A 16,391-nucleotide genomic window follows, 5' to 3' on the forward strand; every position below is an offset into this window, starting at 1 on the left:
AAGGCAGGCAGCGGCAGTGAGAGTATGGCAGGCAGCTCACAACTGAGCAGACCAGAGTGGGCTGGGGTGTGATCTCAGCCATTTCTGTGGAACGAACTTTACCACAATGTGGCTACTTTGCCCTGGCAGCAAGCCAGTAGATCAGCAGAGAAGCTGTGAACACAGGAGGTAAAGACTATAACCCAAAAAACTAGGGTCTCTTGGGACCTGGCCACACCCACCCGAAGTGTCTCAGCATAGTCTCAGAGTCTCAGAGCACAGATGCAGTGCAGCCATTGCTACCCTGCTAGTGCCTCGCTGCTGCCCCCTGCAGTCTGTAGAGGAAGCTCAGTAATACCATCCACCACCACCACCACCCCCCCAAAAAAAGCAGACTGCATTTGCTTTTTTTTTTTTTTTTTTTTTTTTTGCTAGTTTGTCTTCTTTGATTCTTCTCTAACAAAATGAGCAAAAAATTTAAACCGACTCTAACCACTGATAGCTTCTGTACGGATAGAGAGCAGACCTTAAACCCTGAGGAGACTAAAAACAAACTGTCTTCAGATGAATCCCCAAAAGGGGATATGATCTGGTCCTCAACACACAAGACTCTAAAAGAAGGAATTAAAAAGGCTCTCACAAGAGAGCGAGAAGAAAAATTGCAAAAGGAAAGGGAAGCTTTGCAAGAGAGTTTGGATAAGTCATCCCACTCATTTAAAGATAGAGGGGATAAAGAAATCAAATCCTTGAAAAACAGAATCAGTGAATTGAAAAAGGAAAATAGCTCTCTAAAAAATAAAATTGGTGAAATGGAAATAAATTCCATAGAACAAAACAATTCACTTAAAAACTCAATTGGACAATTAGAAAAAGATATTAAAAAAAGTGAGTGAAGAAAATAATTCATTGAAAATCAGAATCAAACAAATAGAATTAAAATGACTCAAGGAGACACCAAGAATTGGTCAAGCAAAACCAAAAATATGAAACAATGGAAAAAAATGTTAAATACCTTCTTGGGAAAACAACAGACCTGGAAAATAAATCTAGGAGAGACAACCTGAGAATTATTGGACTCCCTGAAAAATATGATGAAAAAAATTGATCCTGTATTAGGACATAAAAATCTCAAATTCAAATGCAATAAGGCAGATAAATAATAAATAAATAAATAAATGCATCCTTTTCAGACCATGATGCAATGAAAATTATATTCAATAGAAAGCCAGGGGAAAATAGACCAAAAAATAATTGGAAACTACATAATCTCATACTAAAGAATGATTGGGTGAAACAGCAAATCATAGACATAAGTAATAACTTCAACCAAGAAAATGACACTAATGAGACATCATACCAAAATATGTGGGATGCAGCCAAAGCAGTAATAAGGGGAAATTTCATATCTCTAGAGGCCTACTTGCATAAAATAGAGAAAGAGAAGGTTAATGAATTAAAAATGCTAGAAAAGGGACAAATTAAAAATCCCCAGTCAAACACTAAACTTGAAATTCTAAAAGTAAAAGGAAGAGTTCAATAAAATTGAAAGAAAAAAAAACCTACTGAATTAATAAAACTAAGAGATGGTTCTATGAAAAAACCAACAAAATAGACAAACCCTTAGTAAATCTGATTTTAAAAAATGAAAGCGGAAAATCAAATTGTTATTCTTAAAAATGAAAAGGGAGAACTCGCCACTAATGAAAAGGAAATTAGAGCAATAATTAGGAGTTACTTTGCCCAATTTTATGCCAATAAATTCGATAACTTAAATGGAAGAATACCTTCAAAAATATAGCTTGCCCAGATTAATAGAGGAAGAAGTAAACTGGCTGAACAGTCCCATTTTAGAAAAAGAAATAGAACAAGCTATTAACCAACTCCCTAAGAAAAAATCCCCAGCACCAGATGGATTTACATGTGAATTCTACCAAACATTTAAAAAACAATTAACTCCAATGCTATATAAACTATTTGGAAAAATAGGGATTGAAGGAGTCTTACCAAACTCCTTTTATGACACAGACATGGTACTGATACTTAAACCAGGTAGGTTGAAAACATAAAGAAAATTATAGACCAATCTCCCTAATGAATATTGATGCTAAAATCTTAATTGATGAAACTGAACAGTAATCAGGAAATCTAAGGAGAAACCACAGTGGGTCATTTTTTTCCCAATCCAAGATTATGATCATGATCAGCTCACAAGCAAATAATCAGGGGAAAAAGTTCAGAATAAGGATAGGCTGGGAACCACAGAGCCAGAGCAAGATTCAACTTGTAAGGATAGACAAGGCAGATGTAGGCTGGCAACTCTATAATTCTGTACCTTCAGAACCTTTCAGCTAAGGAAGAAGAGCAGGGACAGTACCCCAAAGATCCCAAACAAGAAAGTAAGCCTGCAGTTGTGTTTCATAGACTAAAATTAAGGTCTAGAGCCTACAAAAGCTCAAATAAGAAATGAATTTGCATCCCAGATAAGAGGTAGACCAGTTTAAAAAATTGCAGTTTCCTATCCTTAGCTGTTCCTAATATCTATGAAGAATACCTTATATTTAAAATGAAGTGAGAACTCTAGAGGAAAGAATTAGAAAATAAATGAAAATGCTACTGCAAAGGTGGCAAATATGTGGCCCGGTGGGTTGTATGCTTAAGGCCTGTGATACTCCTGAGTGATATTCAAACAAGATTAAATTGTAACTGGGAAAATTTAACAAAGGAAACAAAAATACAACAAAACAGATATTATTAGCATGTGGATTTCCAGATCAATATATGACCCAAACATATGCTTCTGTATGAGATTTCTATTTGAGTCTGTACTAGAATACAAATTTGAGAAGAGAAATAATAGCTTAGTACAAGAGGTTCAAAACTTTACCTAAATAACAGATTCTTTGAATAATATGGAACAAGCAGATATTAATGATTCTATGAAACAACAAGAAATATTTTTTAAAAGTTAGACTGAAAAATAAAATGGAATGTTAGGGCTTTAAGGGTCTTAGAGATAATCTAGTGCAACAACTTTATTTTGCAAATAAGGAAGCTGAGATCCATACGTGGTCAAAATCAAATAGCAAAAATGAAACAATAAAAAACAAGTTTTTTGACTCCCCATTTATATCAAGGCACTTACCATTTATCCCCATGATTTTCTCTATTGCCAGTATCTGCTCCTAAAAATACACTCTGCATTTTTTTTTTGCCAGAGCATTCTTAAAACACAATTTCCTTCATGTCATTTCTCCACTCAAAAACCTACAATGCCTCCCTATTGATTACTACATCAAGCTCAAATTCCTTTGTTTCAAATTACTTCATAATTTAACTGAAACCAACTACTGAAACTGATTTCCCACCACTCCTTAGCATTTGACCTTTGATCCAGTCTAGGTAGTCTCCTCACTCTCTCAAGAACATCCTATATTCTGCCTCCATTTTTCTGCTAATGCTATTTAACATATCTAAATGACCATTTTCCCTTTTGCCTTTTCACGTAACTAAATCCTATCTATCCTCCTATCTATCAATTCAAGTTCTGATTCATAAAGCTTTTTTTTTATTAAAAAAAAACTATTCCAATTCACACAATTGTGTACTTAATAGTTTTCAAATGTTTACGTAACAGTTTTGTCCCAAAATAGATCACAAGCTTCTTTGAAGGTGAAGATAATTATATTTATTTTGGTTTCTCCACAGTTCCTAAAAATAGTAAATACATAGTAGGCACTCAACATATGATTGTTATTTGATCAGTTATATGATAGAATAAAAAGGATGGTTTCACAAAACTGTTATCTTCATTTTTGTTCTCATAGGTGCCACTCACCTGAGGGTCTTACTTACCTGGACTGTTCATTTTCTCCTCTCTTTTTATTCATTCAATTATTCAGACAAATATTTATTTAAGCATATATTGAATATGCTTAACACTGTGTCAGGCAATCTTTATTTCATGTTCCCTGCCCTCCTAGAGCTCATAATATAGTAGCGAGCTATGATGCATCAAAAAATGAATGCAAAACAAAATATGAGACTTAACAAAGAGCTTCATGGAAGACATGATGTTCATCCTACATATCATTTCTAAACTAATCCTCCCAAAACACACTTCTGATAATGCTATTCCTTCACTCAAAAATCTTCAGTGCCTGCTTTTTACTTATTTAATAAAGCTTAAATTTCTTATGTTGTCAATCAAAGACTTTTGGACAATTTGGACCAGATTTATATTTTCTGTCTTATCTCATATTATTCCCCATCATTTACTCTGTGTTCTAATCAGCTGACTTTATCTTCTGAGTATACATTCTACTTGTCTATTTTCCAGCTTTTGCTGAAATTATGTCTTTTATATGTCATATGTCATGTTTGGAAGGCCTTCTCTGCCATCTCCAACTATCCAAAACCTCCTATGATAAACCTCTCAAGGTTTAGCTCAAATGTCACCTCCTTAGATAGTCTCCCTATATTGAGACACGATAGCTATTTGTTCCTCTTCTGAACCCTTCTATATCACTTTGCTTGTCCCTCTTTTCCATACTTTAATGAATCATTAATTTCATCAATGTGGGGCATTCCCTCCTATAGTACAAATTGCTATTCTCCCATATTTTCTGTTCTTGTGGGATTCTTGTCTATATCTTCCTAAAAATCTTCTTTCATGTAAGGTCAACCCATCATGTAAGGTTCTTTATTTAGATCTCTTGAAATTGTATAGGTGCCAAGGGACATGTGCTGAATCATATGTGACTGTTCTTTCTAGGATTTTTCCCACACAATTCTTTGTCAGGAATATGTTGCATTTTATGCACTCCTACCATGTGCCTCTCCAGTGACTTTCAGGTAACTCTCAGTTTTATTTCTTCAGAGATTTAGGTAGCCATGTAGTCATACAGTGTCATTAGAAAAATACTGCTATTAAAATATGAATCTTTTTCTCAGTAAAGTACCTAGGATCATGAACAAAAAACACAAGGCAATTTCCCTAAGTCATTCCATTCCATTTTCCTCCTATTCAATACCAGACTAAGTCCATCTGCAGTGCCCATATGAGATTATATGTACTGATGGTTCTAGCTTTATGGGTTTTCCCAAATAATTAGCCTAAATACTTTTGAAGGATTATGGATTTCATTAATAAAGATTTGCAGGGTTCTAGGTTTGATGGTTTAGCATAATGTCTTTTAAAAACAGGAGTTCAAAAGACTTCCTCATATCTAAGAAATCCTTCTTATATTTGGACTTTGCACTAGACATCCTCCATGGTAATAACAAACACTTTTGGTGAGCAAAGCTCTCCTTCTTTAGTGCCTAATTTGATACTAAACATCAGAGAGTCATGAAGTTATCCTTATTATATCTTGTATGATTCTGACTATTCATGGTCAGCAATTTATCAGAGAAGACTTTGGTTCCATGTTTTGCTCTGGAAAGATAATGTCCAAATGTGAAGGATTCACTTTTCTGAGTTCATTGTGGAAATCTTTCCAGGTCTTTTCATTTTGGTCTGTTCACTGACCTCCTTTCAATTCTATCCTTAAATACCCATGTGATGATCTGAATTTTTCTCACCAAGTTTTCTGAAACTTGTTTTAATCTTAAATGTTTTAAGAAGCAGTATTGTTCAAAACCTTCCACTGCCTTTCCCCTTAAGATTTTAAAAAAGAATTTATATTCTAAATCAGAGTTTGGCCAACTATGACTCAAGGGCCAAATCCAGCTTTCTGTATGGCCTGAAAACTAAAAATGGTTTTATGTTTGTTTTGTTTTGTTTTTACATTTTTAAATACTATATTAAAAGTGTATACCTTTCAGACTAAGACTGGTTTTTATGTTTTTTCATAAGAGATTTCAAAATGTAAAAAAATTCTAACCTCAGCCTGTACAAAAACAGGTAGCAGGAAGAATTGGTCCATGGGATTGTGGCTTGCAAACCTCTTTTCTAAACCATTGTTCTTTTTTTTTTTCTCTCCATTTGACAAAGAGATCAGATATTCGCTGACTGATGTCTTTCCATCATCTCACTGGGACAACTAATTTACATCATTTAAACTTCCTTCCAAAAAAGACAGTAGTCCATGCCAATATCTGTTATTTTATCTATTTCTCATTTTCTACATAAACTGCTTATTTAAATTGATCAGACTGAAGATGTTTCAAATGTGCCTCACATCATCTCATTTTCCAATCTTTTTCCTAATTTGTTACTGATTGTACTCTTTGTTCTAATAAGTCAGGAGACTGACTATATATAGACAGCTGATTTGGAAATGACTCTCATGGCAACAATGAATTGTTTTCTACTTGTTAAATATAATTTAATTTTTTTTTTTTTGTTATGCAACTTGGTGTTTCCCAAATCTAGAGTTTCCAAACTCTCTTCTCTAATAAATTCTTCATTATGTACAGGCTTGAGGTTTCTGGGTCCATAATCCTTTAGCTTTTCTTGGTTATAACTTTTTTTTTGTATTTATCTCTATGCCTTTTTTTGCCTCAAAGTAATCAGAGTCCATGTCAATTTAATTTAGAGGGCCTTATCAAGGAGACAGAATTTATGTATTTCCTCTTCCTCTGCAAAATATGTTGGCATATAAGCTGCAATTAACTTCATGATAGTCTTTTTGCAAATACTTATCATGAACACTGCAATTCCAACTGACTAAGTGTCCTTCAACACCTGTGGTGTTTCTTGTTACCTTCAAATATATAATGAAATTAATTTGCCAACTCCGTTATTTCTATGAAAGACAGGCTTCATCTAATCACAACTTTCTTTTGTACTCTCATTTCCTTTATACTTAAAATATCAAGATTCTATGATTTATCCCTCTGGTTATAGTATCTTGAACTAGTCACTGGTCAAAGATCTCCTACTTAAATTAATAACAATAGCTAAATTAATGTTTATAGATGGTCTAAAATCATCTTTTTATTCTCTGTCCTTCTTTCTTATCATTGTGCAACAAGCTCATTGTTTGGGTTTTGAGGATTCGAAGGGAGTGTAAATAGCACTTTTTAAAAATTCTGGTCTGGAACTCTAAGGATTTTCTCCTTCCATATTAAATTTTTTTTTGACTAGGTAAAAAAGGTTATTCTTTGCCTCATTTTTACCTAACCTTAATCACTGAAAAGGTGTTTCCTCATTCAAACTGAGACCTGGGAAAGATCTTATCTTTAAAAAAATGTCAACGTCTCCCCCTGCATTTGGGGCCATTTCACTACTTGAAGTCTTTCCAGCATGGTAGAACCCACAAAGCTTATACACTGTGGCAGAGCCTTCAGGAACCTAAGATCATCTCCAAATCACAATAAGGACTCTGTGATGATGTACAATCGAAAAAACACATGCTGTGGAGTTAGAGGAGCTGCATTCAAATCCTATCTGTATGATCATGAACATCACTTAACCCTATTTTAAGAGAATCTTAGTTTTCTCATCTGTAATATGAGAGTGTTGGTCTGATTGAAATGAAAGTATTTGAGGTCCCTTTCAGTCCTAAATTTATGATCCTATGTTTTATAGTTGTAATTCACATATATCATATTATTACTGCTTATATAAATTAGCTCTATTTCTAGACTGAATACTTTTCTGGGACAGAGACTATCTCTTATTTCTCTTTGTAGTTTTCTTAATAACTAGCACAAGGTTTTGTACATATTAGGCACCTTAAGTGTTTTGCTGAATGGATGAATTTTCATTTGGGAAATAAGATTGAAATGATCCAAAAGACAAGAAGATACTTGGTTAGTGAATTCAATTGACAGTGACAATTGACAGATACTTTAAAAGTTCTTACTCTTTTCTGTATGAGATTCAAATTTTTCCCTTTAAGAGAGACGTTTCTAACTCTTCTGCTGAGAGGCAACTGGGAAGTTCAGTGAATAGAAGGACTGAAGAAGACTTGAGTTCAAAACTAGCCTTGGACCCTAACAAGGTGTGCAGCCCTGGACAAATCACTTAACCTGTGCCTGCTTCAATTTCCTCATCTATAAAATGGGAATTATAATAGCACCTACTCACCAGGGTTGTTATGAGGATCAAATGAGAAAATGTTTTTTGTGATTTTTAAAAAATTTAATAATATTTTATTTTCCCCAAAACATGCAAAGATAGTCTTAAGTATTCACGTCTGCAAAATCTTATGTTCTAAATTTCTCTTTTCCTTCTGTCCATACCCCTCCTCAAGATAGCAAGCAGTCTGATAAAGGTTAAATGTGAGCAATTATTCTAAACATATTTCTATATTCATCATGTTGTGCCAAAAAAAATCAGATTAAAAGGAAAAAAAACCACGAGACAGAAAAAATAAGCAAACAAACAATTTTTAAAAAGGTAAAAATATCATGGGTTTTGATCTATATTCAGTCTCCATAGTTCTCTCTCTGGATGCAGATGGCTCTCTCCATCACAAGTCTATTTGAATATCCTTGAATCACCTCATTGTTGAAAAGATCAAAGTTGATCATCACATAAGCCTGTTGTTACTGTGTACAATGTTCTCTTGGTTCTTCTTTCTTCACTTAGTATCAGTTCATAGAAGTTTTTCCAGGCTTTGAATTCAGCCTGATGAGAAAATATTTGTAAAGTGCTTAACATAGTAACTGGAATATTGTAGGCATTTAATAAATGTCTGTTTCTTTCCTTACCTTTAGCTAGATTTATTCTGATGCTTTTCTTCTCCCACCCCCATCTGCATCAATTTAACTCTAGTTAGACAGTGAAGATCTCATATTTATTAGGGACCAGGTAGAATGGGCAAAAGGATTAATAAATCAGACAATAATGTTCATCCATAAGAATCAAGTGAGGGAAATAACTTTGCAAATTCATATCCATATTTTATGAATGAAAGAGTGAATGAAAAAGCAGTAAGCATTTACTATTTGCAAAACACTGGGCTACAATTAGGAACTATGCCCAAAGGGCTATAAAACTGTATATCCTTTGATGCAGCAGTGCCAGTACTGGGTCTGTATCCCAAAGAAATCATAAAAGAGGGAAAAGGACCCACATGTACAAAAATGTTTGCAGCAGTTCTTTTTGTGGTGGCAAGGAACTGGAAATTGAAGGGACGCCTATCAGTTGGGGAATGACTGGGTAAGTTATGGCATATGAATGTAATGGAATATTATTGTTCTATAAGAAGTAATGAGCAGTCTAATTTCACAAAATCCACTAAAGACTTCCATTAACTGATACTAAGTGAAGTGACCAGAATCAAGAAAACATTATACATTTTAACAGCAAGATTATGTGATGATCAATTATGAAAGACTTAGCTCTTCTCAGCAATATAATAATGATCCAGGACAATTCCACAGACTTGGGGTGGAAAATTGCCATCCACATTCAGAGGGAGAATTATGGAGACTGATTGAGGACAAAAGCTTATTGTTGTCAGCTTTTTTTGTTTGCTTTTTCTTTCTTGTGGTTTTTTCCTTTTTGTTCTGATTTTTCTTTCACAACATGACTATTACGGAAATACATTTCAAATGATTATACACGTATAACCTATGTCAGATTGCTTGCTGTTTTGGGCAAGTTGAAAGTAAAGAAGGGAAGGGGAAATAATTTGGAACTCAAAATATTATAAAAATAAATGTTGAAAATGATCTGTACAAGTTAACAAAATAGTGTGTTAAGTTCTGGGAAAGCAAATAAAAATAATAATAGCTAATATTTATATAATGCTTTAAGGTTAGAAAAAATAATTCCTGCTTGCAAGGAATATCACATTATAATGGGAGACAACATATATAGGATCAGTGGCAAGTCAGATGAAAAGGAACAGTGATCCTCAGAGTATAGTGGCAAAACAGGTGGTAATGCATCTTATTTAATGCCATTTATATCCCCTGTGATGTTAAATCATTAGACAATGCCAAGGACTCTGGTATTAAGAACTTTCTTTTCTAGATCTCAGTAGCTATGGCTTCTGAAGAGGTTGGCTATTATACCTTCAGAGGAATTTGCTAGGAACATGCTAGGAGCAACAAGGGTTGCTCCCCTATACCCAGGTGGGCTGGACAGGGCCAATAATCTGAGGAGCTTTGCTATTCCTGGATTCTTTGGTTTACTGGTTCATTGTTGACAAAGGGTCTGCAGTTTGTGATTACAGGAATGTCAGTTTCTTCTCTATAAGAATTACACCTCTCTATAATGGTTACAGGAGCTAGACTCAAAGCAGGGTTAGTGGTTAAGGGGTATTTCTATTCATAGAGTTTTCGGGGACAGGGTCTAGGCTGTTTCCATTTGATTCTTCAGGGAGGTAGTCGAGATGACATCAATAGTTTGACCCACCTGGCACATCCCACTTTCTATCTCTGCCTTATGATTTCTTGCTCATCCCATTTCCTCTCAATATAGGGGAAACATGTCCAAAAGTAATTTACTCCTTGGAATAACCAAGCTACCTGGAATTCCCTAAAATATATATTCTTAGGTTTGGGTGCCTTGGTGCCCCAGTTGAACTCTGCAAAAAAAAGGTATAATCTGAGTGGAGATGGGAGAATATAAATTGGACATTCTTGCACATAGTCCGTATTTAATATATTTATTGAATTGAATTGATCTTTCTCTTCTTTGGCTTCCTATGATTTTTCATTGCACTAAGACTACTATTATCTACTTCTTTGTGTGACTCAATAAATTAGTCAAAAACCTTTTGGGGCCTTTTGGAACAGTGTTTTGGAGAGGATAAATAAAAAAAGTTCCCTATCTGTGCCAAGCTCCAATCTGTCAGACCTGTTCTATCAGCAGACAGTATACCTGAATGAAAAAGACAGTGACATGAGAACCAACAGACATGAATTTCATCCAGCAAAGAGGAAAAGTCAGAACAAACTGCATACTCTGGGGCAATAAAAATTCTTCCTTGTTCTGGAACCAAGGTAGTGTAGTCAGTAGAATACTGAGCATGAAGTCAGGAATACCAGAGTTCAAATTCAGCCTAAGACACTTCTTAGGCTGTGTCACTCTGAGCAAGGCATTTATTTTTTCTTAGTCTTGGTTTCCTCACCTATAAAACAGGATAATAATAGCCTTTTACCATTTGTGATGACAGGTGTTGTTTATCTCTAGAGAAAGAACGGGCAGAGCCTAAATGCAGATCAGTAATACTTTTTTCTCTACTTTATTTTTTTTGGAATTCTTTTTATCAACTTTCTTTCACAGAATAATCACATAAAATGTATTTTGCATGACTACACATGTATAACCTTTGCTAAATTGCTTGCCTTCTCAAAGAGGAAAGAGAAGAGAGAGAATTTGGAGTTCAAGATTTGAAAAAAAAAAAGATTAAAATTGTTTTTACATGTTTTTACATGTAATTGAAAAAAATAAATAAAAAATAAATTACCTTATAGGGTTATTATGAAGATTAAAATAATAATTTATACATAGTATTTTGGAAATATCTTAAAATATAAGCCTTTAAGATCCACCTTCATTTAGAAGTCTTCCCTTGTTTTCCTACATTTCAGAGGATTCTCTTCTCTATATCCTGTTTGCAGGTTGCCTTCCCCATTAGACTATGATCTCCTTGAGGACGGGAACTGTCTTTTGCCTTTTTTGGTATCCCCAATGCTTAGCAAGTGTCTGAAATATAGTAGATACTTAATAATTCTTAATATTTGATATTTAATAGTAATAATTCACTGCCTGAATGAAGAGCTCTATTTTGTAATTCAGTTGTGTCTAACTCTTTGTGACCCCAATTGGGGTTTTCTCAGCAAAGATACCAGAATAATTTGCCATTTCCTTCTCCAGCTCATTTTACGGGTGAAGAACTGAGGCAAACAAGGTTAATTAAGGCACTTGCCCAGGGTCATACAGATAGTGAGTGTCTAAGGTCATATTTGAACTCAAGAAGATGAGTCTTTCTGTTTCCAACTCCAAGAGACTGTATTCACTGCATTACCTAATTGCCCCTGAAGAGCTCTATAAATGCTCCTTTGTAAATCAAGTTTGGAGATCAGGAGCAAGAGCAAGTAGTTGTTTTTCTCTATCAGTTAATGAATGAGAATAAAACCCTAAAATCACTAAATATTCTGGTTAAAGATTAAAATGCCCCCCTATTTATTAGATTTACTATTTAAAGTTATGAATAGTCATATAAAGAAATAAATAATGGTGTATTTATTGTAAGTGCTTTCTAATTTAGCAAACATTCTACTATATGCAAGACACTGTGCTGGATGCTAGAGATACCAAAAAAAACAAAAATAAAACATTCAGTATACATTCATCTATTTCATAACTCTACAATTGCCCCACAATAATTTACATAATGTAGGTTGCCATTCCAGTGATGGTTCAGCGATTAGAATCAAGTTTCTTATAGATAAGTTCTTCCCTTAATCTTCCAGTAAATATTCCACATTGTCTCTCTAACCTTGCCTCATTCTTTATATCTTATCCTTTTTCTTTATATTTTTATATCCTATCTATTTAGGATCAGAAATTTTAAACTTTAAAAGGGGCCTAAAAACCCCCCATCAAATGCAACCCTTTCATTTTACACATTAAGAATTGAGGTCTAGGAAGATGAAATTATATGCCTAAAATCACACTGTTGGTAAGAACCAAACATAAACTAGAGTCAGTTCAAACCATCCCCAGAGAGTAGATTATTAAATTTTCAGTGTGGGCATTTACATCTCAGAAATCAGCAAAGGCTACAGATCAGGGCATATTTGTTGATTGTCTGCACTTAAGAAAATGATGGTCAAAGTGTTCGTAATTCTCATGAAGCTTAAAAGTGTGTCATGTACACTTTACATGGACCTAGACAGTCCATGGTTTAACATTTATTAGAATACCACTAGTAAGAACTCAGGTCCTCTGGAAATCTTGCATTCTTTTCATTAAATCACTAAGGTGAATGGTTCAAAGACTTAACTAACCCTCTTACGCTTGTGACACATTTGCCTCACATACCTAAGAGTAACCAAACTAAACCAAACCTTCATATAAAATCTATTTTTAAAAGCTCTAGGTATATATTAAGTTCTTTCCATCTTCACTATTTTGATAATTCTGAAATGTTCAGGTTGAATCTAGATGTGTTTGCTTGACTGGTGTCAGCAACTTATTAGTCATTCCATAAACTTGGGTCTTTAAACAGGAATCATATTCTCCTTTGCTTGTAGGAAAATTTGTTACATGAGTCTTCTACATTATTCTTGTCCTTTGCACACAGCATGCTCTTTCCCACCTCCATGCTTTCTCTGATGCTTTTCCACCCACCTGGAAAGCCCTTCCCCCTCCTCTTCTTTTATCTAAATCCTACCCACCCTTAAAAGCCCAATTTAAATCCAAGATAGGTCTCAACTATAGAGGAAAAGGTCAAGATTTTAAAAAAAAATTCCCCATGAAACTCTTTCTATGGATTCAAAGCAATTTTCTATAAGGAAAGTAGAACTATTATTACATTTATATAGAAGAAATTGAAATATGCCAAAGCTATAACTTAAAAATCTGGTTTAAAATTCTCAAATACTATTCTGCTCTGTTCAATTAGATATTTAGTTCTTCATTGTTATTATTATTTTCCTTGCTAATGATATTCAAAAAGAGAATTTTATACAATACTACCTCACACAAAAAATCAGCCCTCACAAAAAAAATCTCTTTTATCTTACCTTGTAATTAAGCACATGCTTAGTGTTAATAATTTTTTAAATGTAGAGAATTCCATCAATAGAGAGTTCCTCCTCCTGTTAAAATGTAAATAAACCACTACCTTGTGTCTACATCACATTATGCAAATAAAAAAAGTACCTCAACATCAAATGTCAATTCCTTAGATCAGCTTAGTATTTTTTATTTTTGGAAACCAATAGTAACAATCGCCATACTATGTTAATCAATATAAATATATTTTATAAGTATTATGTATGATGGTGTAGATATAGAAAGATGGGAAGGAGTCCCCAAAGAGCTTCTTATTGTTATTTTTCTCTCAAACAGCTCTTTTAATAGATTATATAGCCAAAGTGTGAAACCGAAAGATACAACTACCCAACTAGCAAACTAAAATTCCAAAGCTTGTTTTAAATCAATTTCCTAAGAAGATTCCAAATTTGAGTTAAAAAAAAAAGCCCAACCTTGAATTTTAAGATAGTTGTAAGAACAAACCAGAGTTTGTAGGCAGAGTTATAAAAATCATAAGGACAGGTTTTAATTATTGCAAGAAAGAAATATAAAGGAATCTAAGTTAAAAGCTCTGAACAGCTTACAGCCTGTGACCTAAGTTCAAAGGCAAGAAAAGACTACAGTAAGGTGATGGGAGTGATAGCCAACAGATCAGTATTACACCAGAGTGTTACTGTGCAAAAGAAAAAAGGCAGCTCATTTATATACATGCCATCAAAAGTTGTATCTAAATTAACATCAGTTTATCAGGTCTAAAATGATGTCTATTGGGCCCATAACAGGGTAGGCTCCAGAAACAGCCAGAGCTGCCTCATGGTTGTGATATTAGTGAACATACCCTGGGAGTCTTTTCAATCTAGTTCAAAGAAATATTGATACATTCAGTCTTGACTCCATAAGAGATAACTGCAACAAAACTATCACAGCAGAAACAGTAAGTGGGTGGAAGAGTTTGACATTTGAATATTGGAAAGATGGTAGTGGTGGGGGTGGGGAGAGGAGTTAAGATAGTAGAGAATCCATTGCTATACTGTAAAACATTCCAACAGTTGAAACATGGATTAACCTGTAATGCCTATTCAAGCCGAATACACCTGAATCAGAACACATCTATGCCATTCTAAGAAGACTTAAATCTCAATGATTGGAGAAGGGAAGAACGTGAAAACACACAATTCGCTACTGGACAGAGATGATGCAAAAAGCACACACATTAGGATTGGAAGTTGCCCAAGAAAACCATAATAAAAATTAAATCAAATATCTCATGTTTTCTATGAAACCTCCATTTCTAGCCTAGTAGCTTGGAAATATATGTGCTTAAGTGATTCTCAAAATGGTCATCAAGAGCAAAGGAAAGAATTTACATGCTGAATGAGAAGGGGAGATGGCTTTTTCTCAACATTTGGTGAGCAACTGCATTAAGCCAAGCAAGGTGAAGGGAACTTGGAATCTCACTAGGTTTTTGCAGGAAGAATTAGTAGCCCTGTTGCCCTCAGGAAGCATTCTACTACCTTTGGACTCGGGAGGCAGAAGTGTCAACTGTTGCATCCTTCAAAAAATCCTTCATCTTTTAAAAGATGTTCTTTGCACTGAAGACCTTAGAGATTTAGCAAATAGAGCCCATCTGTTATACAATGACAGCATGTACAAATCAAAACCTTTAGTTGAGTCAAGTGCCATCTCTCCCCACCGAATAGGTGAAGTAGGCAGGTGTGCCTGGAGAGAAAGAAGGAATGCTGAGAATTTCACATGCATCCTCAACCAAGAAAACTGATCATTGATAATTGCCTTTTTTAGGAATATAGAGTCCACTTGTTCTCATAGCATAAGGGTGGAAAAATCATTCTTCACCCCTAATGTCTTCCGGAGAAGAGAGCCCACTTCAAGGACCTTCTGAAAGCAACTGGACCAAGATTTCGAAAGCCCAAAGCAGAGCCCAAAAACTGGTGTTTCCTCTCCATTTCCCACTGGGTTCTCTTCACAAAGTCCCCTGAACAGAGGACATATATGCTGAGAACCCAATGGGAATGACGTGCCGGTCCCCCTTTGTTAGCAGCCTAAGCCCGCGCGGCGCTGCGTATCGCCCCCCTTAGCTAAAAGCACCGCTGCGGGGGCGTCTTCTTCAGCTGGGTAGGGTTTCTAGCTTTTACCGCGCTTAAACAACCTCCGGCGTGGTTGCAGGGCTGCTCCACGATCCCCGCCCGAGTACTCACTTCTCCCCAGTCCCTCCGCTTTCCACTCCGTCTCCTCCACGGCCCCATAGCGCCTCAGCGGCTTTTCAGCCTCCAGGTGGGCGGACAAGGATTGCTTTAACTCCATTGCCGGTTCCACTGGCCGGTCGATGGGTCTCCTTTACTCCATCCCCCCCCAGCGGGCTGCAAGGAGGGAGGTGGCTCCAGCCAGCGGCGTTTTAAGGGGCTGGGCGCCCGTGACGCTACTGCATCTCTTCCGCCGGCAGAGTCCGGGAGCGTCCGACTGGTACCCAGGAAGGGGAGGGATGTTGAGCACATGCGCAGTAGTGACTTGGAAAGGTCTGGGGGCTGGGTTGCAAGAAGAGGGCTGGGAAATAAACTCAGAACAAGAACAACAAAAACAGAACGGCCAAGGGAAAGTGAGCAAGACACATATCCCATGCTATATAGCTCTGCTTCTGATGTCTCAAGGAAAAGTTAAAAGTGTCAGAGGTTTATATGTATTTTGTCTGCAAGTGCTATGCATCATGTCTAAATAGTCTGACCAGCTT

At 35.5% G+C, this 16,391-nt stretch overlaps 1 protein-coding gene across 1 annotated transcript in view; it reads right to left on the reverse strand.

Moving 5' to 3' along the window:
• The window catches only part of BMERB1 (bMERB domain containing 1), a 140,391-nt gene extending 124,252 nt beyond the window's left edge, over positions 1-16,139 (reverse strand). Inside the window, exon 1 of the mRNA XM_051962845.1 lies at positions 15,862-16,139. Coding sequence (XP_051818805.1) covers positions 15,862-15,967 — 106 coding nt within the window. The 5' untranslated portion in view covers positions 15,968-16,139. The remainder of the gene's footprint in view (positions 1-15,861) is intronic.
• Between the last annotated feature and the right edge of the window lie 252 nt (positions 16,140-16,391).

This window comes from Antechinus flavipes, chromosome 1, assembly GCF_016432865.1.
Source record: "Antechinus flavipes isolate AdamAnt ecotype Samford, QLD, Australia chromosome 1, AdamAnt_v2, whole genome shotgun sequence".
In the NCBI taxonomy this organism is placed as follows: domain Eukaryota; kingdom Metazoa; phylum Chordata; class Mammalia; order Dasyuromorphia; family Dasyuridae; genus Antechinus; species Antechinus flavipes.